The 26,632-nt window shown below is 50.8% G+C and overlaps 12 protein-coding genes across 12 annotated transcripts; 6 read left to right on the forward strand and 6 right to left on the reverse strand.

Annotated features, from left to right (window-relative positions):
• Nucleotides 1-917: 917 nt before the first annotated feature.
• On the reverse strand, nucleotides 918-1,931 carry N7457_001316 (SDR family NAD(P)-dependent oxidoreductase; the record flags this gene model as incomplete). Its single annotated transcript, XM_057172362.1, has 1 exon — nucleotides 918-1,931. One exon carries the CDS (start codon nucleotides 1,929-1,931, stop codon nucleotides 918-920), a length of 1,014 nt encoding a protein of 337 aa, XP_057036265.1.
• A 1,069-nt stretch (nucleotides 1,932-3,000) lies between these two features.
• N7457_001317 (uncharacterized protein) lies at nucleotides 3,001-4,356 on the reverse strand (the record flags this gene model as incomplete). Its single annotated transcript, XM_057172363.1, has 4 exons — nucleotides 3,001-3,314; nucleotides 3,373-3,800; nucleotides 3,894-4,144; nucleotides 4,219-4,356. 4 exons carry the CDS (start codon nucleotides 4,354-4,356, stop codon nucleotides 3,001-3,003), a joined length of 1,131 nt encoding a protein of 376 aa, XP_057036266.1.
• A 935-nt stretch (nucleotides 4,357-5,291) lies between these two features.
• Nucleotides 5,292-6,903, forward strand: N7457_001318 (zinc-dependent alcohol dehydrogenase; the record flags this gene model as incomplete). The annotated part of the gene is made up of 5 exons (XM_057172364.1): nucleotides 5,292-5,454; nucleotides 5,512-5,607; nucleotides 5,672-5,899; nucleotides 5,979-6,556; nucleotides 6,625-6,903. The coding sequence occupies 5 exons, from the start codon at nucleotides 5,292-5,294 to the stop codon at nucleotides 6,901-6,903; spliced, it is 1,344 nt and encodes a 447-aa protein (XP_057036267.1).
• Nucleotides 6,904-8,861: 1,958 nt separating this feature from the next.
• Nucleotides 8,862-10,389, forward strand: hapX (bZIP transcription factor HapX; the record flags this gene model as incomplete). Its single annotated transcript, XM_057172365.1, has 2 exons — nucleotides 8,862-9,942; nucleotides 10,016-10,389. The coding sequence occupies 2 exons, from the start codon at nucleotides 8,862-8,864 to the stop codon at nucleotides 10,387-10,389; spliced, it is 1,455 nt and encodes a 484-aa protein (XP_057036268.1).
• Nucleotides 10,390-11,239: 850 nt separating this feature from the next.
• Nucleotides 11,240-12,874, reverse strand: N7457_001320 (RNA-binding signal recognition particle subunit SRP54; the record flags this gene model as incomplete). The annotated part of the gene is made up of 2 exons (XM_057172366.1): nucleotides 11,240-12,745; nucleotides 12,797-12,874. The coding sequence occupies 2 exons, from the start codon at nucleotides 12,872-12,874 to the stop codon at nucleotides 11,240-11,242; spliced, it is 1,584 nt and encodes a 527-aa protein (XP_057036269.1).
• Nucleotides 12,875-13,021: 147 nt separating this feature from the next.
• Nucleotides 13,022-14,024, forward strand: N7457_001321 (rRNA-processing protein RRP15; the record flags this gene model as incomplete). The annotated part of the gene is made up of 2 exons (XM_057172367.1): nucleotides 13,022-13,024; nucleotides 13,137-14,024. 2 exons carry the CDS (start codon nucleotides 13,022-13,024, stop codon nucleotides 14,022-14,024), a joined length of 891 nt encoding a protein of 296 aa, XP_057036270.1.
• A 316-nt stretch (nucleotides 14,025-14,340) lies between these two features.
• On the reverse strand, nucleotides 14,341-15,086 carry N7457_001322 (ferredoxin family 2Fe-2S iron-sulfur cluster binding protein; the record flags this gene model as incomplete). The annotated part of the gene is made up of 3 exons (XM_057172368.1): nucleotides 14,341-14,582; nucleotides 14,645-14,751; nucleotides 14,821-15,086. The coding sequence occupies 3 exons, from the start codon at nucleotides 15,084-15,086 to the stop codon at nucleotides 14,341-14,343; spliced, it is 615 nt and encodes a 204-aa protein (XP_057036271.1).
• Nucleotides 15,087-15,299: 213 nt separating this feature from the next.
• N7457_001323 (mitofusin complex protein UGO1) lies at nucleotides 15,300-16,888 on the forward strand (the record flags this gene model as incomplete). The annotated part of the gene is made up of 2 exons (XM_057172369.1): nucleotides 15,300-15,662; nucleotides 15,740-16,888. 2 exons carry the CDS (start codon nucleotides 15,300-15,302, stop codon nucleotides 16,886-16,888), a joined length of 1,512 nt encoding a protein of 503 aa, XP_057036272.1.
• Nucleotides 16,889-17,596: 708 nt separating this feature from the next.
• On the reverse strand, nucleotides 17,597-19,691 carry N7457_001324 (alkaline phosphatase family protein; the record flags this gene model as incomplete). The annotated part of the gene is made up of 3 exons (XM_057172370.1): nucleotides 17,597-19,365; nucleotides 19,424-19,550; nucleotides 19,614-19,691. The coding sequence occupies 3 exons, from the start codon at nucleotides 19,689-19,691 to the stop codon at nucleotides 17,597-17,599; spliced, it is 1,974 nt and encodes a 657-aa protein (XP_057036273.1).
• A 1,583-nt stretch (nucleotides 19,692-21,274) lies between these two features.
• N7457_001325 (putative class III chitinase) lies at nucleotides 21,275-22,245 on the reverse strand (the record flags this gene model as incomplete). The annotated part of the gene is made up of 2 exons (XM_057172371.1): nucleotides 21,275-21,972; nucleotides 22,041-22,245. The coding sequence occupies 2 exons, from the start codon at nucleotides 22,243-22,245 to the stop codon at nucleotides 21,275-21,277; spliced, it is 903 nt and encodes a 300-aa protein (XP_057036274.1).
• Nucleotides 22,246-23,078: 833 nt separating this feature from the next.
• N7457_001326 (Conidiation-specific protein Con-10) lies at nucleotides 23,079-23,546 on the forward strand (the record flags this gene model as incomplete). The annotated part of the gene is made up of 2 exons (XM_057172372.1): nucleotides 23,079-23,333; nucleotides 23,394-23,546. 2 exons carry the CDS (start codon nucleotides 23,079-23,081, stop codon nucleotides 23,544-23,546), a joined length of 408 nt encoding a protein of 135 aa, XP_057036275.1.
• A 370-nt stretch (nucleotides 23,547-23,916) lies between these two features.
• On the forward strand, nucleotides 23,917-26,493 carry N7457_001327 (putative spindle pole body associated protein SnaD; the record flags this gene model as incomplete). The annotated part of the gene is made up of 1 exon (XM_057172373.1): nucleotides 23,917-26,493. The coding sequence occupies one exon, from the start codon at nucleotides 23,917-23,919 to the stop codon at nucleotides 26,491-26,493; it is 2,577 nt and encodes an 858-aa protein (XP_057036276.1).
• Nucleotides 26,494-26,632: the final 139 nt, after the last annotated feature.

The following is a 26,632-nucleotide window of genomic DNA, read 5'->3' on the forward strand; positions in this document are numbered from 1 at the left end:
GGAATAGAAAGAATATCAGAGGCCTTTTATCTGATGATACTGGATCGGCTGATAGAGATGGAAGACAGCCTCTGGATAATTTGGCAATACACTTGGTTGGCACACTAAATATAACAGTTTCTCTAGATATCCACAGAAGCGCGGCTCTGCCCAGCAGCAACAGGGATTCTCGGGGTCCGACCTTTGCCGAACAGCGCAAGACGGCGTAACATTTCCCTCTTCCTTCTCGGATTCCGGCATTTGCGGGACTCCACGAGGCTGAATTTTCATTTCCGTAGAGGGACCGAAAGTGAGAGCGACAATGGCTGCTTTCCCAGTACACATATGATAAGTCGCCGCCACGATCATCATCCTAGCTTACGGGCGTGGTTCATTGCTCCGCTGGCGTATATTATGAACGAGCGTCGTTAACCCTCGACATATCGTCTGGCGAATGAAGATCCATCCGCCACAGCTGATATAAACAACGTATATCCAGGAGGTTGCCGTCGCAGTCGTCTTCACTCGGGAAGTAGAAAAACCCCCGTTCCTTCAAGCCTCGTTGTATTTTCAATTAGTACCATATCTAGTGCATAGTAATGTATTTTGTAGATTTTAATAGCGTGATCTGAACATGTAAAAACATAACTCACCCGTGGAGGATGAGTCCCAGGCCCCGATAATGTAAAACGGGCTTTAGAAAGTTACCCCCTTATTGCTGCAACTTGATGAGAACTACTGTTTACTCGTCTGTTTTTTATCCTCATTATTTGAAAGTCACTTTTAGTTCAGCGACATAATCGTAGATTCTTTTTTCATTGAGATCATCGTGCTGGCACTCTGTGTGAATGGCTCATCCAATTGCTTAATGCTTAATCAATTCAGGCGTGTACGCCGTCCAGCCTGGGATTTTAACTTCTCATACCGGGGCCAATCGTTTACTGGGTGCCTGGCAATGCCTGGCCACCGATGAATCGTGGGAATCCTTGGTAGCCGAGCCAGAGCTCACCAGTTCCCGGCGGGCCACCGACAATCTCATTCTTGCGAGCCTTAAGCTCCTCAACATCCCAAGAAGAGAAGACGATCTTGTTCTTAAGAAATTCAGCTTCGGGGGAGACAATCCAGACGAGGAAATCGGCAGGAAGAGAGACTGGGAAAGAGTAATCTTTAGTTAGAATTGAACACACAGAGCGATGAGCCACAAAGAACAAGCTCAGTTGATACTCACTTTCATCGAAGGCAAATGGCAATTTAATCGACTCTGACAGCTTAGCAGACATAGCTGTATCGAGGAAACCGGGATGCACATTGTGAAGACGCACTTGCGGGTTCTCGACAGCGAAGGACTGCAGGACCTTGACAGCGGCCATCTTACTACTGACATAGGCGCCCATGCCTGTGAATGGGGGGAAGATGATGCCGGCCGTGGTCAGGTTGACGAATATGATCGGCCGGTCCTCGTTGGGGCTGACTGTTTTGTTCGCTAGGACGACAGCCTGTGCCGTTACCAGCGAACCGACAACTGTAGTCTTGTAGCCGTCCAGGAAAGTAGCCGGATCAGCTTCCAGAAGCGGAATAACGGGGGCCAGGACGCCGGCGCAGTGGATCAGGATGTCGATGCCGCCAAACTCGGCAGCCACCTTGTTCATGGTGTCGCGGACGCTCGAAGCATCGCACAGCTCAGCCTCGTAAGTTTGGATCGTCACCTCTGCGTAGCTGTTGCGGACAATGGCGGCGGTTTCAGTCAAGGCGTCGGCACGTCGACCGAGAAGGATGAGGGCCCGGGGGCGCGATGCAGCGAAGGCTGAGGCTGTGGCTCGCCCGATGCCGCCAGATGCGCCAGTGATCAACACAACCTTTCCCGCAGTAGAGAGGCCTGGCTGGGTTGGATTGATGCCAGCATAGGTGGCAGAGTGAGTGACCTTGGTGTACGAGGGCGGTGGTGATGCCATTGTCGCTATGTGGGTTGGAATGTAGTGCGTAAGATGAGAGTAGCTGAGATCCAGATAGGTAGCAGAAAATACGCAAGATCAGGAAAGCACTAATTCAATATGGCGGGAAGAGGATTAAATAGGCATATTACAGCCAAGGGGAAGGTTGTTCATCCTGGTCGCATATTCGATGGACAGGACTCCGTACCCTGCTAGTGTTTAGGCGGCAAGCCGCGAGGGATGAGGCTAGACGCGAACCTCGTTCCCCGCGTGCTTCGGGGCTTTTAAGTCTTAAATTCACGGACTCCGAGAAGACGCAGCCAAAACCCCCCGAGCAGACCAATGATAGCGGCTGCTCTTAGCTCTGGGAGAATCCCCGCCAATGGGACGCAAGTTCGCGTGGACAGCCGCGCCAACATGAACAAAGAACAAAGAGCGCAAATCACTGATCAGAACATATGACTCACGATAAACAAAGAAAGTCCATCGGGTGGAAGCCCCTTGGACACGACGCGCCGATCGATGTAACGGTGGCGCGAGAGCTTATAAGATTCCATACGCCGGTGAAGCTTGAGCATAGGGGGCCATTTCAGCACGACTCGTGCTAGTGCATCCATACTCATGAGGCCGAGACATCCTCAGCCATCATGGCTCCAACTAGGGCAGGGCTGGAATATATAGAGTAAGATGAACAAATCTTTGAGCAAGCGACAAAATCAGCAATCTAGAATTCTTATAATGTCCTACTAGATCGTCGATCCATCGATCGACAGCGTCAAAACACAACGGGCAATCATCGGAGCTAAAGATATGCTGCCGATTGGTCATAGAAATGGTTTCAGGCTAGGTTGAGCTAGGAGATTGATTGAGCTGCGACGCGAGAGTACAGGAAGAATACGACGCGCTATAACACCATAGGCTAGCATGCCTTTTCTTCCTCCCCGTCGCCAATAAAGGGTGATCCGGGGTTTCAAGCTTTTCAGCAGATTAGAAAGGTAATAACGTTACGAAGTATTTATTATGCTCATTACATATTGAACATGAGAGGAAATCGAATTAACCAACATGAAACTTCTAGTAATTGCTACTATTATTTCGGGACGGCCACAATGACCGAGTTCCGCATCACAGGACTATAGGTCTTGATTTCCTTCACCTTCAAGCCTGCCTTGTCCAAAAGCGCATACCACTGGTCAACCGTTCTCTCCATCGCTCCATGCATGATATACATCTGCATATCGATGCAGGTACTCCACCAGTGAACACTGGTGTTTGGAAGAGCCAGATCATCGATCAAGATCTGCGAGTCCTCCGACATGGCTGGAATAATCTGTTTCAGAATTTCCACCGACTTATCATCCTCCCAGTCATGGAGGATCGCGCGCAGGTAGTAAAATTTGGCACCTGAAGATGTTCAGCAAATGGAAATCAACTTTCATAAAAAGAGAAACGTGAGCTTTACCGTTCACTGGTTGCTTCGTGAAGAAGTCATGCACCATGAAATCTACACCATTAACCTCGGGTGCACGTCGAATGGTCTCCTCACGATCCTGCAAGACGACTCGACCAGCCAAACCTGGGTGTTTAGCAAGCAAGCGCGCGCACTGGTGACCGATATTGCCGCCGATATCGACAAAGACTTTCCGGTCAGTGGGGTCATTGGCCTCGTCCTCAAACGGTATAACGTCGAGCCAGCTGCCATCCCGAGGAATACTCATAAGCTGCTGGAAGTATTTGAGAATCTGGGGGTTTTGCTTTGCCCATGGGAAGAATTCCAGATCGGTATTAGCGGACTTGTGCCAGGCACATTGTCCTCCAGTGGTGTTCTGGTACTTGTTTTCTTGCAGATATTCTGGCAGGGCCTGATAAGCTGGGACACTAATGTGGAAACTGCCGCTCGGTCACATTTCAATATTTAGCTCAGCGGCGTCTTTGCAAGATACGTTTCATCATGAAATGAGGAGATCGCTGATGGCGACTTACGCATGAAGTAACCCGCCCTGAATTCGAGGGTCTGAGAGTCCCTTGGTGGACTTATTCCCAGTAAAGAGATTCTTATCTGTTTCAGTGATGAAACGGTTGGCGGCAAGAAAACGTAACACTCGGGACATAAGAAGGGGGTCAACGCTTTTGCCTGACGCTAGTTCATCAATTGAAAATGGCTCTGTGCGGCTGGCAAGAGTTGTGAATATCTCCAAATCGTATCCAATCTTAAGCATGGCTGTTTGCCTTCCCTGTTACTCGAGTTAGTTAGAATGCCTTCATTGAACCATCTCGATCATCTCGTGCAGGCTATAGAGGAGCTAACCGCGTTCAACAAGCGAAGCATCATGTCGTAAGGGGTCTCAAGAGCCTCGGCTGCTTCGTGCAAACCATCTTGAAGGCGGAGTCTGTTTGCCTCGTCAAGATGAGTAAGGGCACCTAGGGGAGCAATGAGATTGTCCATGATGGTTTTCGGAAGCTCAATGGTTGCTTGGGTGTTTGTGCAGAGAAAGGGGATTTCACCGGCGCTGAATCAGAAAAGCAATGTGCTCTTTTGTATTCCTCCGTAAAGAATTGATTATCTGGGCGGTTCTTGTTGTCCGTTGACCTTTCTTGGCCCCCGTATTCCCCGGGCTTACCAGGGCTCAATGCGCTTTTGGGAGACCCGGAGCCCGAGCTGACCCAGAAACTCCCCGAGTTTGACTCTCTTCTGATTTGCTTCTAACGCTTCAGTGAAAAAAGGGCTTGCCGAAGAGGAAGCAAATACGCAATCCCCCAATGTCTGAGCTTTCTAATCTGGAAAATGCATGCATGATGTTGCCTGCATGGCGTCGGCTACATACAATGTGAGCTTCAAAACGATGTCGGACCGAGAAGCGCTCATTTCCAAAGATCGGCCAATTCGGTGATATATGTGCTCATCTTGGGGATGAACCTGTGATCCCTTTCATTCTGGGTCTCCTTTTCCAAATTCATTTGCGGTGCGGTTCAATTCAGAAAAGCTCATATGCAGCATTTAGTCCTGCAGGGGTGGGATCTGGATGATAGTGCAGGGTAACGAAAGTCCCTCGAATTTTCCTGGAGCAGTCCATATTGTTGAATTGTAGTGCTCTAGTCTCATTTATATTTCCTATAAACTGTAGACCAATGTTTGCTATTGGAACTGTCAAAATGTAAGAGTGCTTGCCACACCCCCGACATCATGGTGATGTCAATTTCCATATATTATGCATGACCAGGAAAAATCTCCAGAATAACCTTGGAAAGATCGAAATCAGGTCCGTTCGTGTTGCTCCTGAACATAAAACATTTCTAGATCCTCAGTTGAACAGAAGGGACTCATATATACTTTCCACCATATCCTGAACTTACATATTTCCACCCACGAATCAATTGACAATGGCGATGTCCCAGGCGGCAAATTTGGTAGAGAGGATAATCGGCCATGGCGATAATGCAACAGTTACCACTGATGTGTCGCATTACAACAATGAGCATGGAATGGAGACTGGGGAGATGATCCAGGCAACTACGTGGCAAGGGAAGAACACAGTCAAAGTTGGTAAGAACATGATTCGCCTGAGTGTCTTTTTCATTATCATTGACATACCGTGATCAGTGAAAATGCCCAAGCCACGAGTGATTGACCCCGGAGATGTGATTGTCAAGGTGACAGGGAGTACTATTTGTGGTAGCGACCTGCACTTATATCATGGTATGAAGACCATCCCATTACTATCAGCGAGCGGCTATACTGACACAATCTGTGGTGACCGAAGGCGTCATCCCTCAGTTAGAGAAGGGCGATGTCCTCGGCCACGAATGCTGTGGAATTGTGGAACGTGTAGGCCCGGAATCGAAGAAATTTCGAGTCGGAGAGCGAGTTGTTGTATCCTTCCCGATTGCTTGCGGAGATTGCAGGAATTGTCGAAGGGAGTATTACTCTCAATGTGTTAAAACCAACGAGAACACGCTCACCAATGCTATGTATGGGAAGCGGACTGCAGGTAGGTCAAATGAAGTACCTGAAAGGCTCTTCAGTCTGCCCCGTGTGAACCCAAGATTCATAGTATTGATCGGAAATAGGTATATTCGGTTATTCCCATTTCACGGGCGGGTTCGCAGGTGGACAAGCCGAGTACATTCGAGTTCCATACGGCGATGTCAATCTGCTTTCTATCCCAGCCGATGTCCCAGACGAGAAAGCATTGTATGTCTCGGATGTTCTGGCAACATCATGGCACTGCGTGCTCGACACCGGAGTCAACAGAGGGGACGTCGTTGCGATTTGGGGGGCTGGGCCGATCGGACAGATGTGTGCTCAGTTCAGCTTCTTCCACGGAGCTAGTCGTGTCATTCTCATCGATGGTGGGGATGGCGCATGGCGATTGGACTACGTGAAGACAAAAGCGCCAAAGATTGAGACGATCAACTTCACCGATTTGCCGAAGGGCGAGTCTGTGACATCACAGCTGCAAAAGATGGTCGAGGGCGGACCAGATGTCGCTCTAGAGTGTGCAGCGGGCGAATATGCTAAGGGATGGGCACATTACTTCGAGCAGCTACTCGGGCTAGAGACGGATACCTCAGAATTGCTGAATGAGATGATCACTGCCGTTCGCCCCTTTGGGCATGTTGGCGTAACGGGTATCTATGCCGGATATGTGAGTTCACTTCCCTCGGCCGGTTTTCGGAAGAGAAAAGGATCTAACCCTTGAATGCTCATTCTCAGACAAATCACTTTAACATTGGAGCTCTCATGCAGACCGGTGTTCATCTTATGGGCAATGGCCAGGCCCCTGTCCACAAGTATTGGAAGCACCTCATGCATCTGATTCAAACACATGAGGTCAACCCACTGGATATGGTAACCCATCGGGTCCGTTTAGAGAATATGGAAGAGCTATATGCGATTTTTGACAAGCGAGATATGGGGATGCAAAAGGTCTTTGTACAGACCAAGCACTCTGCTCCTCCAGCAAATGGGGCTCCTCAACTAACAGAGCTGTGAAATAGCCATGTCAATACATTGATACGACTGCTGAAATTGGGAACAGCCCCGTGCTGATCAGTCCTCTGAATCATAAGTAGCCGAAAATTCCAAAAATCGCCAGATCCGCGTCAAGCGCTCGGGATCGAGGCGTCAGGCATAGCTGAGATATTTATGAGAGAATATTACCTATGTTCGCAACCCTTTCCTGGCGTATTGTGAGGCTACATGGATCCAGTGCATGTACGCAGCGTACTGTACAAAATCCACAAATGTGAGATAAATGATTTGGCACAGAGCTCATGTCCCTTGCATTTGAAAGAGAGGCCCCGTAAGCAAAAGCTAAACGCCGACTTGGTATCGATCAACTTACCTGGAATCTGATTCGTTCAATCATACTTGCAGTATGTATTATGCATCGTCGTTTTGACACCCAGCAGCTCCAAAACGAATAGGTGGCCGGGATATTTACTCGGGTGATAAGTGCGTCATAAAATCGGTTTATACTACCCATTTCATCACAACCAGAGGGAAAATATAACCGAGAACAGTGGATCGTTCTTCGGATCGCCACCGAAAATGCACCGTGGTGGTTGATAATGAGCAGTGAATCTGTCCAATAACGGCGATTTCTTTTTACGCCCATTTTTCCCACCGTCTATCCATGCGCATGTCACACGTAGTCTTGGCTGAACTGCGGCGGTATTCTCCAGATCGGGCCATCTATGCGAAAGTTCCGTTGTTCGGCTCTGGCTCGGGATGAGGTTGGGATCACCCACTGATTGATAAGAATCTGCTGTGGGGGCTCGGCCTCCCAAAACACTTCGCAGAAGGCCAATCATCCAATTACCTGCCTGAAGATGCCCAGAGAGGAAAGATGAAACGGACGGAAACACATCGAATTTTCACCATTCTCCAGCCTCACCCGTGGGTTGCGGTCTGATCAAACACGTTAGTGCAATCAGATAAGATCAGAAAGACCGAGAACGGATGCAATTTGCCATGTCGATCCATACCCTCACCGCTGCTGCATGACTTCTAGCAAAGTTATCGACGCAATGAAGCGACCCCATTGGCTCAATCACCGTTTCTGCTAGGTAATAGCTGCTTGGCCAGAAGTAGGGCAATCTTGCCCATCCATGGTCAACGGATTGACGAGATTGAAGACACTCCACTCCAGTAAATTTTACGCTGGAGAATTTCCTTCCGTGTCGCCTGTCAATGACTCATTGACGATCGAGCGGGTGAACGGTGAGCTGCCCAGTAAATCGAAGGTCTTGTGTACGGTGTACATTGTAGGGCGCATGGAATGGATTATTTGCTATTGTAGCTATCCTTTCTGTTTCACTTCGAGGTATCTCCGCGTATTCGAGTCACATCTTTTATTCTCTTCAAGTGCTACAAACGCAGTTAGCGAATAAAATCCGATACACTGCTACTGGGGGAACCTTGGAGCAGTGCGTCAGCCCACCAACGCTTTCTCGGCACGATCTCCACTAACATTGGGGATTTCTCGGATCAGATAAAACTCGAATGAGATCAGGATTGGATCTAGCTTGTAGATGACCAATAGTAATTCCGCACCGAAAAAAAAAAGAAAACCTATAGAGACGAGCAAAACTATACAACCGAAGGTCGAGTCCGAAACCGGAATCATGTGAGCACATAATCTAATCTGATCATCGGCCACTTTTCTCGGCTTTCTCCCCTCGCATTTCTCCTCCTTCTCAGTAAGCTTCGCATATCCTGTTGTCTTGTTCATTTCCCCCCTGGATTTTTGGAGGTTTTAGACAGAACCGAGCTCGAAAGTCTACTCGTTCTATTCTTCCTCTCCATCTGGTCTTTCTCGCTTATCGGCTCGCATGTGCGCACTTCCGCCCTTCCGACCGAGAAACGGCTCGTGCGTCCGCCCCGGCCACGCCCGATTCTAGTTCTTAACTGACCTCAACACAGCATTTGAACTTCAATTCGGTGTCGACATGGCCACCAGTGGTGTGTCTTTGGCCCCTGCTCCAGGTGGAGCTATGGCACAAGCCCTTGCCCCGGCGCCCACTCTCGCTGCCCGCCCTTCTGTGGCTCCATCCCCAGGACCCGGCACCCCCGGCTCCATCACCTCGAAGGAATGGGTGATCCCACCACGCCCCAAGCCTGGCCGCAAGCCAGCTACGGATACACCGCCGACTAAACGCAAAGCGCAAAATCGGGCAGCTCAGCGAGCGTTCCGTGAGCGCCGGGCTGCTCGAGTCAGTGAATTGGAGGAGCAAATGAAGGAAATAGAAGATAGCCACGACATTCGGGTGGCTTCTCTTCAACAACAAATAGGCAACCTCTCCAGCGAGGTGGATCAGTGCCGTGAGGAAATGGGCTGGTGGCGCGACCGATGCCACGCTTTGGAGAAGGAGGTATCAATCGAGCGCAGTGCGAAGGAAGCCCTTGTCAAGGAGTTCCGGTCGTCTCTTGCTGGCCCTAAAGTCACCAAGCCCGCACCCATCCCAGACTCTGTGCCATTGCCGCCTCGCAAGACCAGAAGTAGCCGAATGGAAGGTGTCCAGCCTACTAATGTCGACCTTAACAAGGAAGATGGACAAATGAACGTACCCTTAGGATGCAACAACTGCTCCAACGCCCACTGCCAGTGTATTGAAGATGCGTTCGGCATGCCAATCGAAACCCACGAGTCCTCTCGTTCTCGGCACGCACCACACGGTGTGGGCAGCCCGGAACGCGATCATAGGGATCCTCATATTAAACCCGATCCGGAAGAAATGGAGATCGACTTTACCGCCCAATTCTCCAGTCTTCCACACCAGTCTCATGATGATGCCATCTCCTCGCCTCCCGTCGATCCCTGCGGATTCTGTCAGGATGGCACCCCGTGTATCTGTGCTGAGATGGCTGCACAGGAGCAGCAACGCGTACGCAACGCCCTCGAGGCCAATCGTCTGGCACCCATTCAATCCATCTCACAGTTCACACCACCCCCATCTGAGGGAGATGTCCGCTCAGAAGTGACTCTCCCGCCCATCACCCAAGCGACCAACCCCTGTGCCAACGGACCAGGTACTTGCGCCCAATGTCTTGCAGACCCCCGAAGCACTCTTTTTTGCAAGACGTTGGCAGCCTCCCCGGTCAGCGAGCGGCACTCCATCGGGAGGAGGCTGCTGCGGAGGTGCAGGAAAGGACGGCGGATGCTGCATGTCAAAGAATGCCCCCTCCACCACGACCTTCTCGCGTAACAACACCACCCTGCCTTCGCAACCTCCCGCACCCAAGCCCGCTCAACCCTCTGAGCTAACGCTCAGCTGTGCCGATGCTTTCACCACCCTTTCCCGCCACCCTAACTTCTCCCGCGCCAGCGACGAGATCTCCACCTGGCTGCCCAAGCTCCACACCCTCCCCAACCCCCGCGATCTCGCTCCCCCAGACAGCCGAGCTGCCATGGAAGTCGAGGCCGCCAGCGTAATGGGCGTGCTGCGATACTTCGACCGACGTTTCGCCGAAAAATAAACCAAAAAAGACTTCGTTTGTGGATTTCATAAATCGTCCGGGTTTCCCTCTTGCGTTTTTGTTTCATCCTCCCCACAAGGATACCTTTGATACCCATACCCTCCCCCTCCCTACCCGGATGCACCATGTACCATCATACGGACTTGTCTCACATCCTTTCTGTGTCTCTACTTTCCTCCCGGGGGAATCTATCGTGGCTTCTTCTATACATGACTAGATTCATTCTCTAATCCCCACACCCTCAAAAGCATGATATGTTGATTCTCATTCGATTTCACCGGGGTCGCCTGGTGCAGGGACTTCTGGCCGCTATGAACATGGTCAGTGGTCGATCTGGTGGTCCCTTTGGTTTTCGATGTTCTCCGAACTCTCTCCCTTCATTAGATGGATGGATTCTAGTGGCGTTTCGGTTTCAGGGGTTATGTGTACAACGTGGTTTTATTATGAATTGAACGATAGTACCGTACTGCACTTTGTCTTTCTGAATAATGTATTTGTGTAGATCGATTTAAATGTCAGCTTTCTCGTCTCATGTCCTAGTCAATGTCGGCAAACATGGGTTGCGTGATATATAATACGTGTCTGCGGAGAAATCGAGACTTGCACTTGGCATACAAGGTTATAGGAAACACAAAGAGAAATAAACATTTATAAGAGGATTCCATTTTCCAGGATGATATATGTGATAGTGATAGGTCCATTACCAAATGTATTCTCGTGTACAGGGTTGCACGTAACGTGAAGAGCAAGAAAAACGCCAAACACCAGCCCGGATGCTAAGTTGATGAGCCAGCGATTTGATATGGGAGGGTAAATAAAAGACAAGGAACAAGAACATCAAGAAGTGAGCTTAACGTCCTCTTCCACGCCCACCACCGCCACCTCCCATTCCGCCCATCAACCCACCCATTTGGCTCATTAAACTCTGCATATCCATACCGCCGAGGTTAGGCATGCCGCCACCGCCGCCTCCCATCATCTGCATCATCTTGGCCATATCAGGCATGCCGGGCATGCCACCACCACCAGCACCACCCATGGAGGCCATGCGCTTCTGCATGGCTGCCATCTGCTGATCCTTGTTTCCGCCCTTCATCATGTTCTGAGCACGCTGCATCTGCTTCTTCTGGCCGCCAACACGCTTGGCCATGCCGGCCATCATGCGGTGCTGGGAGAGCAAGTCCTCAACCTCGCGGACGGTGGTTCCACTACCGTGCGCAATGCGGACCATGCGGCTAGGCTGCTCGACGAAGTTCTTGCCGTCGCCGTCTAACTCGGCTACAGTCATGCTGTCGAAGATGTAGACCATGCGGCGGAGCTTCAATGAGCCGTCCTCGTCATCCAGACCTTGGGTCATGTTCGACAGACCTGGAATCATGCCGGACAATTTGGACAGCGGGCCCATCTTCATAATAGATGTGATGTTTTCGCGGAAATCACGCAGAGTGTAGATACCTTCCGCAATGTGCTTGTATGTTTCCTTAGCACCTGCGGAATCCTTCGTCATGGCCTGTACGTGCTCGACCAGTCCGGCGACATCGCCCATACCCAAAAGCTTCTGGACGAATGCACGGGGCTCGAATCGCTCGAGATCCATCATGTGCTCACCAGTACCAAGGAAGATAATAGGAGTGTGTGTCGCCGCGACAGCAGAAATAGCACCACCGCCAGCGGCATGGCCGTCGGTCTTAGTGATGATGATAGCTCCGAAGTCTGCAGTGGCCTTGAACGCCGAGGATTGCGCCTCTGCAGCTTGACCGATTGTGCTGTCCAGCACGAGGATAGTCTGATCTGGGGTTACAGCAGTCTGAATCTGTGTCATTTCCGTGAAGAGCTCCTCCTCCTGTCGGTGACGACCACTGGTATCGACGATAATGATATCGAAACGCTCCTTCTTGAACTTCGCCACACCCTCAGCAGCTACAACAGCAGGATCCGTCTGCGTCAAGCTACCGTAGTATGGAATTTTAGCCTTGGTTGCGTTCTGCTTCAACTGATCAAAAGCACCAGCACGGAATGTATCCGCACAAACCAGCGCTGTCTTGAATCCTCGAGTCTGGTAGTGGCGAGCCAGCTTTGTACAAGTGGTTGTTTTACCCGCACCCTGCAAACCGACGAACATGATCACATTGGGGCGACCCTTCTTCGGCCGGAAAGCATCCGCATGTGGATCGACCAATTTGACAAGCTCGTCGAAGACGGTCTTCTGGATAAGGCGCTTCTTGTTCACCGCAGCTGGTAGTGAGGCGAAGTTCACGCTGGCCTTGATCGATTTGCGCAAAGTTCCCACAAGACGGACGTTGACATCGGCGGAGAGGAGAGCGGCGCAGATTTCTTTCAGCATGTCATCGAATGCCTGATCTTCTATTAGTGAGATGGTTTAAGAGCCACGTTGGACTACACATACCTTCTCATCTAGGTTATTGGACCTCGTCAGGTCATTGACGGCGGAGTTGATTCGCCGCCCAAGGTCTTGAAGAACCATGGTAAATGTGTGTGTAAATGTAAATGATTAAAAAAAATAGCCCGGAATGAGACCGTCGTCGTCTATGATTCCACGATGGAGGAGGGGTGAGGATGAAGCCCATCGAAAGACCAGAGAGGCAATGTGGAGGAGCCAATCGGAGAGCCGATGGTTTTTCACCGCCCCCAAAAAAAGTTGTGATATGGATTTGGATCAGCGAGACTTTCTTTTTTTTTAACAATCATTACATTATTTTTGTCAAAATGCCTCCCCCTCTTCAAAGAAGCGCAAGGTCCTTGATGGCCTGAAGGGCAACACTGGCCGCAAGAAGAAGTTCCAAAAGCAGCGCTTCTATCACAGTAGCTCCGAGGACGAAGAAGAAGATGGGAATTTCAACGCCGTCAGTCTCGAAGACTCGGACGCCGAGGAGGGAGGTGTCACAGTGTCAAAGCCTTCGGCGCTTGATCTCCGCATGAAGAAGGCGAAGACCAAGGAAGCTCCCGCACCGCAACCGAAAAAATCAGACAAGAGCGATTCCGACTCCGACATGGGCGAAGAGATTGAGCTCGACGAGGCAGACCTTGAGAACGACGATGACGAAAGTGATGCCTCTGGATCCGACGATGAGGATCTTTCCGATTCATCCCCAGCCGGCAAAGCCACAGGCGCCAATCGCGGCCGATCCGTCCCTAAGCGCAACGACCCTACCGCATTCTCAACCTCCATCTCCAAAATTCTGTCCACAAAACTTCCCTCCTCCGCACGCGCTGACCCCGTTCTCTCACGAAGCTCTTATGCCTCGAAGCTGTCTACCGATGCCGCAGATGAGAAGCTTGACAAGGCCGCGCGGGCCAAGATGCGCGCCGAGAAGAAAGAGGAATTGGATCGCGGCCGTATCCGTGATGTGATGGGTATCCAGAGAGGAATTGCTGGACCCGTTGCTGAGGAGGAGAAGCGCGTGCGCAAGATGGCGCAGCGTGGTGTCGTCAAGCTGTTCAATGCTGTGCGTGCAGCCCAAGTCCGAGGAGAGGAGGCCGCCAAGGATGAGCGCAAGAAGGGTACAATTGGTATGGGGGAGCGGGAGAAGGCTGCCAACGAGGTCAGCAAGCAAGGATTCCTTGAGTTGATCAATGGAAAGAAGGGAAAGCCTTTGAACATCGAAGAGGCGTGAGCTGGACCTACGATTACCCATGGCATGTTTCTGGCGTTCGGAGACTTTTTGTTTGTTGTATATTCTTTCTACATTGTAATAAAATTGCTCATGTGGAGAGTCAAAAACTTGGTTTAAAATAGTACAGGAGATTTCCATTTTGTGATATTGTGCAGGTCTACTACATGTAGTTGCATCGTATGAATAGTACAGTACAAAGTCCTATTTGAAACTCAAATAGGACCGTAAACTCCCACTGGTTTCAGTGGATTGGCTGGAATAGGATGTAAGGGTATTCGAGATCCAGACAGTCTCCTTCCTCGGTCTTTGTTGTCATTTATTTTGCCTCGAAGTCGCTTGCTTGGAGGTTCCGCGTCATGGACGGCAACCGCACGACCATTCCGTCAAGATCCTTGGTCATGATCACCTGGCATCCCAACCGGGAGGTCTCGGTGAGGCCAAAAGCCAGATCCAACATGTCGTTCTCGTCGTCCGAAGGCTCTTCCATTTTATCGAAGGTGTCCGGGTCCTCCACAATCACATGGCACGTTGAGCAAGCACACGATCCTCCACATGCACCTATTTAGAAGAATCCAGTTGGTCTTTGCATTGAAGAAAAATAACCTTGTCTCTCAACTTACCTTCCATCTCAAGATCATTTGCCTGTGCAATGTCTAGTAGGTTATCGCCCTCGGAGACCTGGAGATCGATTCTGGTGCCATCCTTGTCGATGAAAGTCAGATTGATCCTGTGGAGTCAATTAGTATGCAGCGCATAGAACACAAAAGCGCAATTAGAGGTATGTTCATGGGCGTACTCTTCTCCGGCCTTCGGCGGCGTGATGTGACCATGTGCAGCTTGCGCAGTCACCGAGAACGCACGTCGGGCTGTGTTATATCCTTGGAAGGATGATTGAAGGCTTTTCTGTGCGTTGATATTCGAGCGAGGCTGTGTTGTGATTCCGGTGTTCCTCCATGACCTTGAGTAGCTCAGGCATCTCCGCGATTGAGTCAAACAGATATCACCCGCCGCGGTCTTGGGTACACGGCGCAATTGCTGGCCGACTTCTCTCCAGAAAGCCATATTGCAGAGTAAATAAATAAATTTAAAAACAGGGGTAATCTGAAAGTCAAAGGGGAGAAAAAAGAGGATCCGGGGGAAGATGGGAAGAACGAGCAAATGCTCGTCCAATGGCCGCGGAGGAAAAAAAAGACTGACAAAGCTTGGGCGTTCGGACATTCCACTCCTCCCGTTCTTCTTTCCCCGAACCTCTTTATCCCCGATTAACATCACATCATGTCGTCTCGTGAAGGGATCAATCCCTTGCGGCCTTACTATATCCCTCCCTCTGGCTTATCGCCCGCTTCAAATGCGCCGCCTGAAGTGGCGTCGCCGTCATCCGCCCAGGTGTTTGGCACCTCCGCGCGTGATCTCATCCCGGACCTAGACTATGCCGATTATCTGGAAGCATCGCCCTCCGTTTCCGACTGGGTCCGCGATGCCATGAACCGAGCGCTTGTGCGCTACAGCAAGGTTCTCACTGCACAGCCATTCGATGTCGCCAAAACTATCTTGCAGGTGTATGTTGTACCGGACGCCATAGACGAACAGTGGGACCGGAACTCGACACCGGGTGATGAAGGAAGCTCTTATGACTCGGTATGAACAATGTCTCCTATATCTGCTATGAAGCTGTACCTATTCCCACGGCAAATGACTGATATTCTTGCGTTTAGGACTCAGAATCATCCGATGACGAAACCAGCTACTTCACCTCAGCAGCCCCTCCAACCCCAACGCCGAGTACACCTCGATCTCGGAGATCACGCCACCACCTCACCGACCGTAGTGGTTACATTCGACCAGACGCTGCCGCACAGTCAAAGCATGCCTTGAACCTGAAGAACACCAACTCATTGACCGAAGTTCTATCTCAATTATGGTCTTCCAGTGGCCCAACATCCCTCTGGAAATCCTCCAACGCCACATTCATTTACTCCCTTCTCCTGCCGACACTGAATACCTTCATCCGCAGTCTTTTGTCGGCAATCGTCGGCTTGCCAGAAGATGATATTTCCTCGTCGATGACAGCTGACATCCTGACTGCCTCGTCTCCCCTGGCGACGCTGGTCCTCTCCTTTATTTCATCCTCGCTATCCGCCCTGATTCTCGCTCCTATCGACACCGCTCGTACATTCCTGATGCTCACACCAGCCACCCACGGCCCGCGGTCCCTCGTCCGAGCCATTCGACAGCTCCCCACACCCAACTGCACGATCCCCTCGCACCTCGTCCCAATCACCGTGCTTCACTCAAGTCTCCCCAACCTCATTATGACCTCGACCCCACTCTTCCTAAAATCATATCTATCCATCGACCCACTCTTGAACCCAAACACATGGAATCTCTGTGCTTTCCTTGGATCAGGCCTTGAGCTCGCGGTGCGATTCCCACTCGAAACCGTGCTCCGCCGTGCCCAAATTGCTACATACACATCTTTAAGTCTGCGCCAGAAGTCATCTGGCGGTAGCATTAGTGCAGCATCTATTGATGCATCTGATGTGGAAACTATTGTGCCTACCCCGCGCACTTATCGAGGCATTATCGGCACCATGTGGCATGTTGTATACGAAGAAGGTGTCAGCTCAACACCATCTGACAGAGAGCGTGCACAGAAGCTCCTTGGCCGGCGCCCCTCGCCGCAACGGGCTGAGAAGCGGCAACAGGGCCAGGGTATCCAAGGCTTATATCGTGGTTGGCGCATTGGCATGTGGGGTATCGCAGGCATCTGGGGAGCTTCCCTGTTGGGCGGAATCGCTGGTGGCAGCGAAGACGAAATGACAACAAGAGATGGCCACGGTCGTTCCAGTGGTGGACGCTTCTGATCCCACACACCTACCCAGGAGGCCTGTGTCTTTGTTTTGAATACCATCAAATCAAATTTCCTGAGCCATCTTTCTTATTTCACATTTGCTCTTGCGGTTCTGGCCGAGAAAGCCCAGTATCTCGCATTTTCTAGATTGGCTACCTCGGAAGCATATCTCCCATCGCGTGCCCCTGAGTATTTGTTCTTCACTCTTCCTGTCTTATCTACATTTTATACCCCAGGGAATGGATCCAGGGGATAAGGGCGCTTGGCGTCCTGTTTTCGGTTTGGCCGCCTTTGCAGTGCAGCCTGTGTACAAAATCTCTCCTCCTTGCGACATAGCTACATATGTAACGAGATATAAGTCATAACCTTTTCTGGCTCCGGCCTTGCTATCGATTTAGCGTACTTTACAATTGATCATAGAACGATTCATTCTGTAGAAAGGTCGATGTTGGGAGCCTACAAACCCGAACGAAGCAGGCACCTAGTTTATAGAAAAGGTACGTGGAGATGTGACTAGATCTTACTTTAAGGTGAACAAAAAGATCTCGCTATCAGTTTTCTGATTCAAGTTCGCGATATTGTACACTGCTGTAGTGGCCCAAAGGCCAGAACCGCGTTGAAAAAAACATCAAAGATCCAGAATAGGTAATAGGCTTAACCATCCTGCCTTGATACGTTCGAATAAACAAAACCAAAGATCACTTGGACATCATCAAGCCATCTAACCAAGCCTCTCGGCCCTTTTCACTTGACTCGCAAGATCAAAGTACAAGTCCGTAACCTTCTCAGTAACCAATTTCGCCACCTCTGGCACACGTCCCACAACAGTCCCAAGCACCACACTCCAACTAAGACCCCCGATCTTGTCTTCCAGCACACGGCCCGGCGGCAGACGCAGTCCAGCAGCACTCGCGTCACGATCCAGCGGGATACTGAGACGATACTTCCAAACAACCTCACCATCGACATACAGCGAATAAGTAAGAGCAGAGCTGCGCACCCGCACAGAAGCGCCGGAATCCACAACATCGATATCATCGGCAATATGAATAAGCCCGAACTTACTGTTTCCAGTCGGCGCATACTTCACAGTCACATCCTCGCTGTCGGTCTGGTGGTACGTCCGGATGGGGAGGTAAAACATGCTCAACGGACCAACGCTGAACTCATGCAGCCCCCGTCCGGCGGTATTGGGTTTGAGCTCGTCGGGGCGTGGATTGAATGTCGGGTCTGGGAACCGGGTGGCGCCGAATTCGTGTCTATCGCCGCTGAGCAGGACGATGCGGACGCCTAGCTCCCGCTCGGCTCGCCACATTGCTTCGAAGACTGTGCGGCGCTCGTCTAGGAATCCGCCCCAGGTGTCGGCTGTGCCGACGTGCCAGTTCTTGGTGAAGGGGACGCTGGAGGAAATGATTTTCCAGTGGACGCCCGCCGGCTCCGGGGTTGAGATGTAGGTGAGGAGGGATTGGAGCTGGGCGTTGCCGAGGATGGTGGAGTTCTTCTGGGATGGCTCGTTGCGGTAGGTGCGGGTGTCTAGCATGAAGAATGAGGCTGGGCCGCGGGTGAATGCGAAGTAGGTTACGTTGTCTGGGTGCGCGAATGGTGTTAAGGGGATTGGTGGGTTGCCTCGGACGTGGTAGTGGATGAAAGGGTCGGCGGCAGCAGGGTATGGATCTGTTTTGTTTCCTTGGGACCAGTCGTTCTCGATCTCGTGGTCGTCGAGAGTGTGTAGCCAGGGGAGATCGATTGCTTGATTGTCTTCTTCGCCGAAGGACCATGAGGGAGATGAGTAGATCCGTCTATACTCGCTGCGGTAGTGCTCCATGGATGATCCAAAGCGCCAGGGTACATCTATGTAGATGAAGTCGCCCAGGAAGAGCATAAATGCTGGGCGAAGTAGTCTCGGTAGTCTAGCGAGGGCTTCGGTCATTTGCTCAAGGCCTGGGACCCGCAATGGGTGTGATAGTATGTTGTAAGGGAAGTTTGGCTTCAGGCAACTCGATGTTACAAAAGATAGCTGGCTTGCTTCCATCATCTCGGGTGATGGCGCTGTAACGAATGTGCCAGACTGGTTGTTGGACAGCGCATAGCGATATGTTGTCGCTGGCTTCAGGTCATTGAGGGTCACTGTTGTTGTAAAGTCGGTGGTATGATCCAATTTGTCAATGATATCCTCCTCATACCAGCCCAGAGATGCTTGAAGGACCTCTTGGTACGAGACCACAATTGGCAGGCGAGTGGTGTCAGGCTCACGGAAGACCAAGTTGGCAGTGGTCGGGGAGACGTATCCAACCCGAGAGAACGCGACATTCGCAGTAGGATAGAAAAGAGATCCTCGAACTAAGAAGTCAACTGAGACAAATGCTAGGGCAACATTGATCAAGATTGTCATCCTCGTCCATAGGGGCCATCTCGCCGAGGGCAGCCCGGTCAACAGTGTCCTGAGCACAGAATCACTGGATTTGGTACGACGAGAGCCCGGCTTACGCGCTGTGGATACATTGTTAGATTATTGCTTTTTTTTGAAGGTTTGCAAATGAAGCCTAACTGGTTGGGCCATGCGGCTTCGCGGTCTGCCATTCATCAGGCCGGGTGTCCTTAATCAAGGAGAAGATTGACGACAGATACACCACCAGGGAGGTCAACAGGAGGGGTACAAAGTGATGACCAGGGATCTGTTAGAATGGCTAGGATTAGGTTCCAGGAACGCGAAACTGATGTGTTGACAAGCTTCATACCCATCTCAGAAACATGAAGGCCGTCAGTCGGATGACCGCTGAACTTGTGGCCACAGCAATGCGCCGAAAAGAAGCCATTGTGCAACGTGATACGGAAAAACAAATTTAATTTCAATCACCGCATGCTCGATGTAGAACAATAGCTGGGGATAGTTGAGAGTGAGAGATGGTTAGCTTGTTTCGTGTGTTGTTTACTGGTGAGGCGATGACGTAGCCCCTACACCAAATGGCCCCTGGAGGCTTCGGTTGTTCCTCTGAGCAAACTACATCTATACAACCATTCACTCGTCAGTCTGGGTCATGCCGTACTCTGTATCTATACCATGGCAAGATCAGTTTTATTTCTTTAGTTTCACCGAATGAGTGGCTCCCTGAACATCGCATTCACGTATTGCTCTGCCACTTTGCCTCTTCAGTCATGCCGGGCTTTGTGTTGAATGGCATCCCTTAGGCGTCGAATCACCCCAAAGCTGACGGTGCTCCCTCATCTTCTGTTCTTTAACACGATTGATCCCTGTGAGTTCAAGGAATTGTCTTTCCAGAAACTGCAAACATGACTTCTGTTCCTAATAGCATTTTGAGCTAATTTGAAGAGGTTGAATGAGCGGCAATGTGATTCGGCAAATATCAGAATCTACATTTTTGAAAGTTGGCTGTAGAACATGGGCGAAGCGGAATCATTGATTCTTCTTGCTACGAAAACGAATGTGCCAGGGCCGAAAGTCTTGACTGCATACACAATTGGCGATACGGGCCTCATCCTTAAGAGTAAAGTCGAAGGCAGAACGCGGGGCTCATGTTGGGAGAACCTATCTAACGAGGAACGCATATCCATTGCCTCTCATCTCGAATCTCATATCTTGGGATGGCGTAGCCTAGGCAGTCCTTTCTTAAACCTCGTGAGGAAATTCTATTCAGGCACCCCTGGGATGCAACAGCACCCCCGGAGCGATATGGACCTTTTCAATCCTTGAAGGAGTGTGAACGCGGTATTGTCAAGGCTCTGTGCCTATCGAGGTCACCCAGAGTTTGGGGGAAGAACAAGAAAGGCTTAACGATAGGATTCTATCTGTGGACGATGAGAAGTCTACTGATCTCGGAGCTATAACTCATGGAGAGCTACACCCAGGTAATATTATCATTCAGAACGACTTGGTCAGTGGAATAGTAGATTGGGGTGAAGCTAGATACAGTCTTCCAGAGAGAGAGTTCTTTCAGACTTCTCCCTCACTCCATAGTCTATTAGCTCAGCTTACTTCTTAGCTTCATCAACTATCTACATGATACACTTCGATGTCTTTCTGCAGTAGACTCTGACAGCTTCTCTTCCGTCACACGAATTGCAATGGAAAGAAGTTGGATTGAAACGATCAAGGCATTCATTCTTCCTTTCCCACAAGACTATGAGCTGTGGGACAAAGTTGACCCCTCGATGAGGCAATATTCCCCAGTATAATAATTATCTCCCATTCAAAGATTGCCAATTATTACCAGCTTCTCCCTTGATAAGTGATGTTTCCTTGCCAGCCCTATCCAGATCAGCTGGAGGATGCTAACAAATCAATTCATTCCATCTGACGTTGAACTAGAAAAACAAAACAAAAAAGCCGAAGTCCATGTATAGACATAGTATGCCAGAAATGCTATGTAGTCACACCTATTTAAGAACGCCGTCCTTGACTCAACATATCTTGGAACAAATTATTGAGGGTGTTCGCCATCGGCCCTGCCGACATTAATTGACGAGTAGCAGCGACAACATCTTTCATACCCATGCTCAAGGACATCTGAGCAGCCCACTGCCAGGGTTTTGCGGTATCGCCTGGTAGAGCATTGTAATACTCCCAACCCATAACGCCACCAAAGTTAGGGAACTGCTGGACCAACATTCCCAGAACAGGCCCAATCTTCTCCTGGGATACATAGCCTTGTGATCCATTGCCCGGGTTCGTCAGGAGGCCGTACACGAGACGGCGCGGTGACCACCCTTGGGCAACCATAGCAGCATACATCCGCGGATCCTCAGCAGGACCCCAACCGTTGTAGAACTGGGTGTTGTACCAGCTGATCTTGGACGCACGAGCCTGCTCGAGTTCCCGGTAATCAAAGCCGGACAGGTTTCCAATTCCCAGTAATGCAGCTGCTACCGGGGCTAGGCTGATGATAAAGGCATCGCCCAGATCGGCCTTGAGTCGGTCGATAAGCCGAATAATACCTTGCAAAGACATGGTTTCTTCGACATCAAGATCGATTCCATCAAGACCATAACGGCGGATCATGGTCAAGAGCGGATAATAGAATTGTTCAAATTTCGGCCGATCGCCATCAAGCCGTGTGAACGAGCCTGGGGCAGCACCGCCTAGCATGCACATCACTTTGACGCCTTGTCGCTGCATGAGGGGCACTTCGGCCCATAAGGGATTGAACTTGGCGTGTTCTGGGGGTCATCATTGAGCGTGATGTCTCCTGGCTGATCATTCAGGTGCACAGCCGCGAGAATAACGTGTGTTGTCCCGGTGTTGTTCTCGAGAAGTGGGAGCATCGACACATACTCGCCCCCACCTGGGATAAGCGTCTGGTGATACAAGATCACCCGCGGGCGCTCGCCGAGTCCACCGCGAATAGGTGGCATTTTGACAGCAAGAGATCGATATCGAGATGTACGAAAAATGTACCAAGTCTATTGCACGGGAATTATTTTGTGAGAGCTGATGGCGCTTAGGTCTTAAGTTAGGCAGCTGTGGGGACCTGGAGATCTTCAGAGCTGGTCCACTCGAGAAATGACTACAGACCAAGGGAGACTCTTGATGAATGGCTCGAGCTTGAAAAACAGATCAGCCGGTGAATATTGCTGCAACACAAAGTAGCAAGTCGGATTGGACACCTGCCCACGATCAACATCTGACATGTCCTCCCTGACTAAGCCGGATGAGAGCTCCAGATCTGGGAGCTCCTGAGCCCTGACGAGCAACTACAACAGTGAATGGATTCTGAATGCATACAGTATGGACAGGTTATTGAAAGGTATATGGACAGCATCTTATGCTCGTCTCGGCTACGAATTGGAGCCTGGATCACCGCCTCAAGATTCAATCCCATGGACACTAATGCGTGGTTCATCCACGGAGGATGTGAATGACATCAAACTCGGACATCGGACTAGTGCTCCGGCAAATTAAACCAAGTAGCCAGACGTTTGAGCATTTCTGAATGTGGATTCTCTGAAGAGATACACGAATGACATGTATTCCACGCGAAGGAACAGAATGGATGGGCCCATTTCCAATGCAATAGCATCAAAACACGAGCCGGAATCGCCTCCAATGAGTTGATGGAGGCGACACAAGTAGCCATTGCTGGGACTACATAAGTTGCAGACCTAACCCATCAAGCTTGCCCTGTGACTGTGACCTAAACACGCAGCGATTACTTCTGATATCAAATTCATCAATACCTCGTAACATTATGGCGTTGATCAGAGGGACTCAGATCATGTCGCGTCCACTTGTCAGACTGCTGCCCTCAGTGCGATCCGTAAATGTTGGGCTGTGGCATCGCTGTAGTGTTGCCACAGCACCACCTCACCGGCTCAATCACCCTAACCCGGGGAATTTTGCGAATCGTTCACACGAAGAGCTTTCAGCCATAGGCCACAAGGGAGGCAAAAAGGGGGGAAAGGCCACAGGTAGTGGGGCCCGTGGTAGGGATACAGAGAAACAGGTGAGGTGATTCCAAGAGATCTACAAATGAGACGTGTCATTAACCATTTAAACTCTGCAGCAATCGATGGCTGCGAAAGGTGGTCGCGCTCGTGGTCGGGGTAAGCCAGCACCGCTGCACGAGGAGACTGAACTAGAGGCCGAACAGCGCGGCCGATCTCATGAGCCTTCGGTGGTTGCCCCGGGATTTGAAGAGTGGAAGACATGCGCTTGATATTGGAGATCAAGTCTTTAGATACATAGAATGTACACTGTACTTCCCACAGATCACAACGGACATACGAGTGCAGTCACAAACAAAAAAAAGTAGGAAGCATCATAACAACCCCGCTAGACCCAAAACGGCAGTCGATAAACATTGATGCCTCAGGCCGCACATACACCCGCCCATCGCGAGATTCTCCAACTTTCCTTTTCTCCCCGCAATCGTTATTGTTATTTCTCTATTTACCCTATCAGGATTCTTCAATTGGATATATCTTGATCACAGCCCAAGGTATTGTTTCTGATCTCTGATTTGGCGGTTTGAGCCTTATCGCGTTGCCCTACGCTCATCGTTGCGCGATCCCCACGCGCGCGCAACCATGGCGAACACTGGCTATACCTCGCCGTTTCCAACCTCGCATGATACGATCGGCCAGTCTACCTTAGTAACTCCTCTTTTTATGCCATCATCTCCTCCCCGACGCCGTTCTGACTCATTGGGGTCTGCCTCCGCCGCTCAAACTCCGGCAACTTCCCGAACTCCTGCAACAGCCCAGACGCCCGCAGCCGAGCCCGTTTCGGCGCATCATGGCAATGGGGGCCATATGAGCGATGATGAATATGCATCGGACAATGAGTTGGGAAATGTCCCTCGTCCTGCCTCACCCAGAAGCCCGACGGGCTCGGACCTCGATGCGCGACTTGCAGATTACACCCTGGATTTCAGTAATTTTCCGGGTGGGAGTTATGCTCTGGATGGCAATGAGGAAACTCTGCCCCCTTTTCATCACGACGTAGATAAATTGTCTGATGTAGGGGGCCCCGAAGATTTTACTGCGAACATGGAGAAATACTTGATGGGCGATCCCGAGGATGATGCAAACCAGGACCATGATGCGGAAGTCGAATACGGATCAGTGCGACGATCCTTCCGCAAGTCAAAACAACCTGTGATTGAAGAGGAGCCGGACTCCGGCGAATACAGCGAATTTGGCCCGCCAGTGGACATGTCCACTCCCTCGCATTTATTGCGCCGTGGTAGCGCTGTGCCCAAAGATTCGACCCACCTGGAAGATATCGAGGAGTATCCAGATGACGACGACGCGCAAGAATCCGCTTCGCCTTCCGTCCGAAAACTCTCGGATGCCTCGAGTCATGCGCCAAAGGAGCAACAAGAGGATCTTCATCAAGAAATCGCAGAATTGCAGCAGACTTTGAAGGAACGAGAGGAGCAACTACAGAAAAATCGCAATCGTGTGCTCGAGGCTGTTTCTGCTGGTGAGCAGATTCGTCATCTCCAGACAGAATTGCAGCGGAAGAATGAGCTTCTAGATGATGTGCATGCTAAAGGGAGCGACGAGGCAATGCTACGTGAGCAGGTCCAGTCGCTTCAAAAGCAGAGCGAAGAGCGCGAAAAGTTACTACACCAGGCAAGCATGCGTGCTACAGACCTGAATCCTCTTTTGACTCAGATCCGAGAGATGCAACAGCAACTTCAAGACCGAGATTCGCAAACTTCCTTGGATACCGAGCGGTTAGAGACAATTGCGCATCTGCGCCAGCAGCTCGCTCTTTCACAGGAGCAGGTGCGCAAGCGGGATGAAACTCTGGAAGAGACATCAACCAAGCTCAAGGAGGTCACACGTCTCAAGGATGCACAGATAAAGGAGAAAAACTCGGAGATTGATCAACTACAATCTCAAATTGATGACTATGGCCTTGAGAATGAGAAGCTGGAATCGGACTTGGAGCGTGCCCACAAGGACTATGAGATCCTTGAAGAACGTTTTATCGATCTGGAAGCTAGGAATCGGCCTCTGGAAGAGATGAATTCTACCCTGGAAGCAAATCTCACTCAGGCCCAATCCCAGATGGAAGCCCAGGAAAGTGCCCTCAAAGCTGCCGCTGCAGATTTGCCTATCAGCGGCCACAGCACCTATAGCGAGATCCTTGATTTGATTAAAGATTTGGGTAATGGTGACCCTGCATCCCCACTCCATTCGCCCTTGAAAGAAAAATTCGCCGAGGCCCAAGGCATCCAACAACCGCAACAGCCTGACATTACAAGCATCGCGAGTCTGCAACAAGAACTCCAAGAGACATCCGCCGCACAAAAAGCCTCGGATGCGGAAGTAGCCCGTCTCCGTGAGCAAGCAACCGAAACCCAAACTCTTATTAAGACCATTGAGACAGAGAACTCACGACTCTCCACCCGAGTGAGCGAGCTCAACACAGCCCTAAGCAAGTCCCAAAACGAACTTGCTCAAGCAAAAGAAGACCACGCCGCGTCCCTTGAAACCATCGCACAATCGCAAGAAGACAAGCTCGCCGAACCTCTAAGCCCACCACTCTCTCCACCAAGAATGCACGGCGCCCTAAACCCACAGCCAATCGAACCCGACACAGCAGCCTTGGAAGCCAACCACCAAAGCCAAGTCCGAAGTCTCCAAACCGCGCATTCCACCGCCGTCTCGACACTGCGTGCCTCGCACGCCGAGTCAATGCGCAAAATCCGCAAACTACTTACATCAGCCGAACAGCGCGAAGCCGATCTGCGCTCCGAACTCGCGACTCTTCGCTCGTCCTCAACAAGCACCGAGAACCACCTCCGCAAGAGCTTCAAAATCGAGCTCCGACGGCTCGAAGCCGTCATTGCCGCAAAGGATGAAACCGCCGCTGCAGTCGACCAGCGGATCGCGTTGTCGGTAGACAAGCGCGAGCGCGAATGGGAGCGACGCATCGACCTCCTTCTCAAAGAGCGTGACCACATGGCCAAGGCGCTAATGATGAGCTGGGGCGAGAAGGAACTAGGTCGCGGATCGGGACCGATTCAAAACAACGGCAAGGAGAACCGTCGTCGTGACCGTGACCGCGATGTGGATGGCAAGAATGGCCAGGCTTATCGTTACAAGTATGTGCAAAAGCCGAAGTCCAAGAGCACGGAATCCAAGGCTTAGATGTGTTTGTTTCGTCTCGCTGTTCTCTGCCGGGATTGATGTATGATATCGAGTTGTGGGTTGCATTGCGCTTCTTTTTGATACGTTGCTTTAACGGCGTGCTGGTGTTGTTCCAGGCATGGAATCTGGAATCTGGAAA

Source organism: Penicillium paradoxum (assembly GCF_028828445.1).
Source record: "Penicillium paradoxum strain IBT 22861 chromosome Unknown utg000002l_segment0_segment0, whole genome shotgun sequence".
In the NCBI taxonomy this organism is placed as follows: Eukaryota; Fungi; Ascomycota; class Eurotiomycetes; order Eurotiales; family Aspergillaceae; genus Penicillium; species Penicillium paradoxum.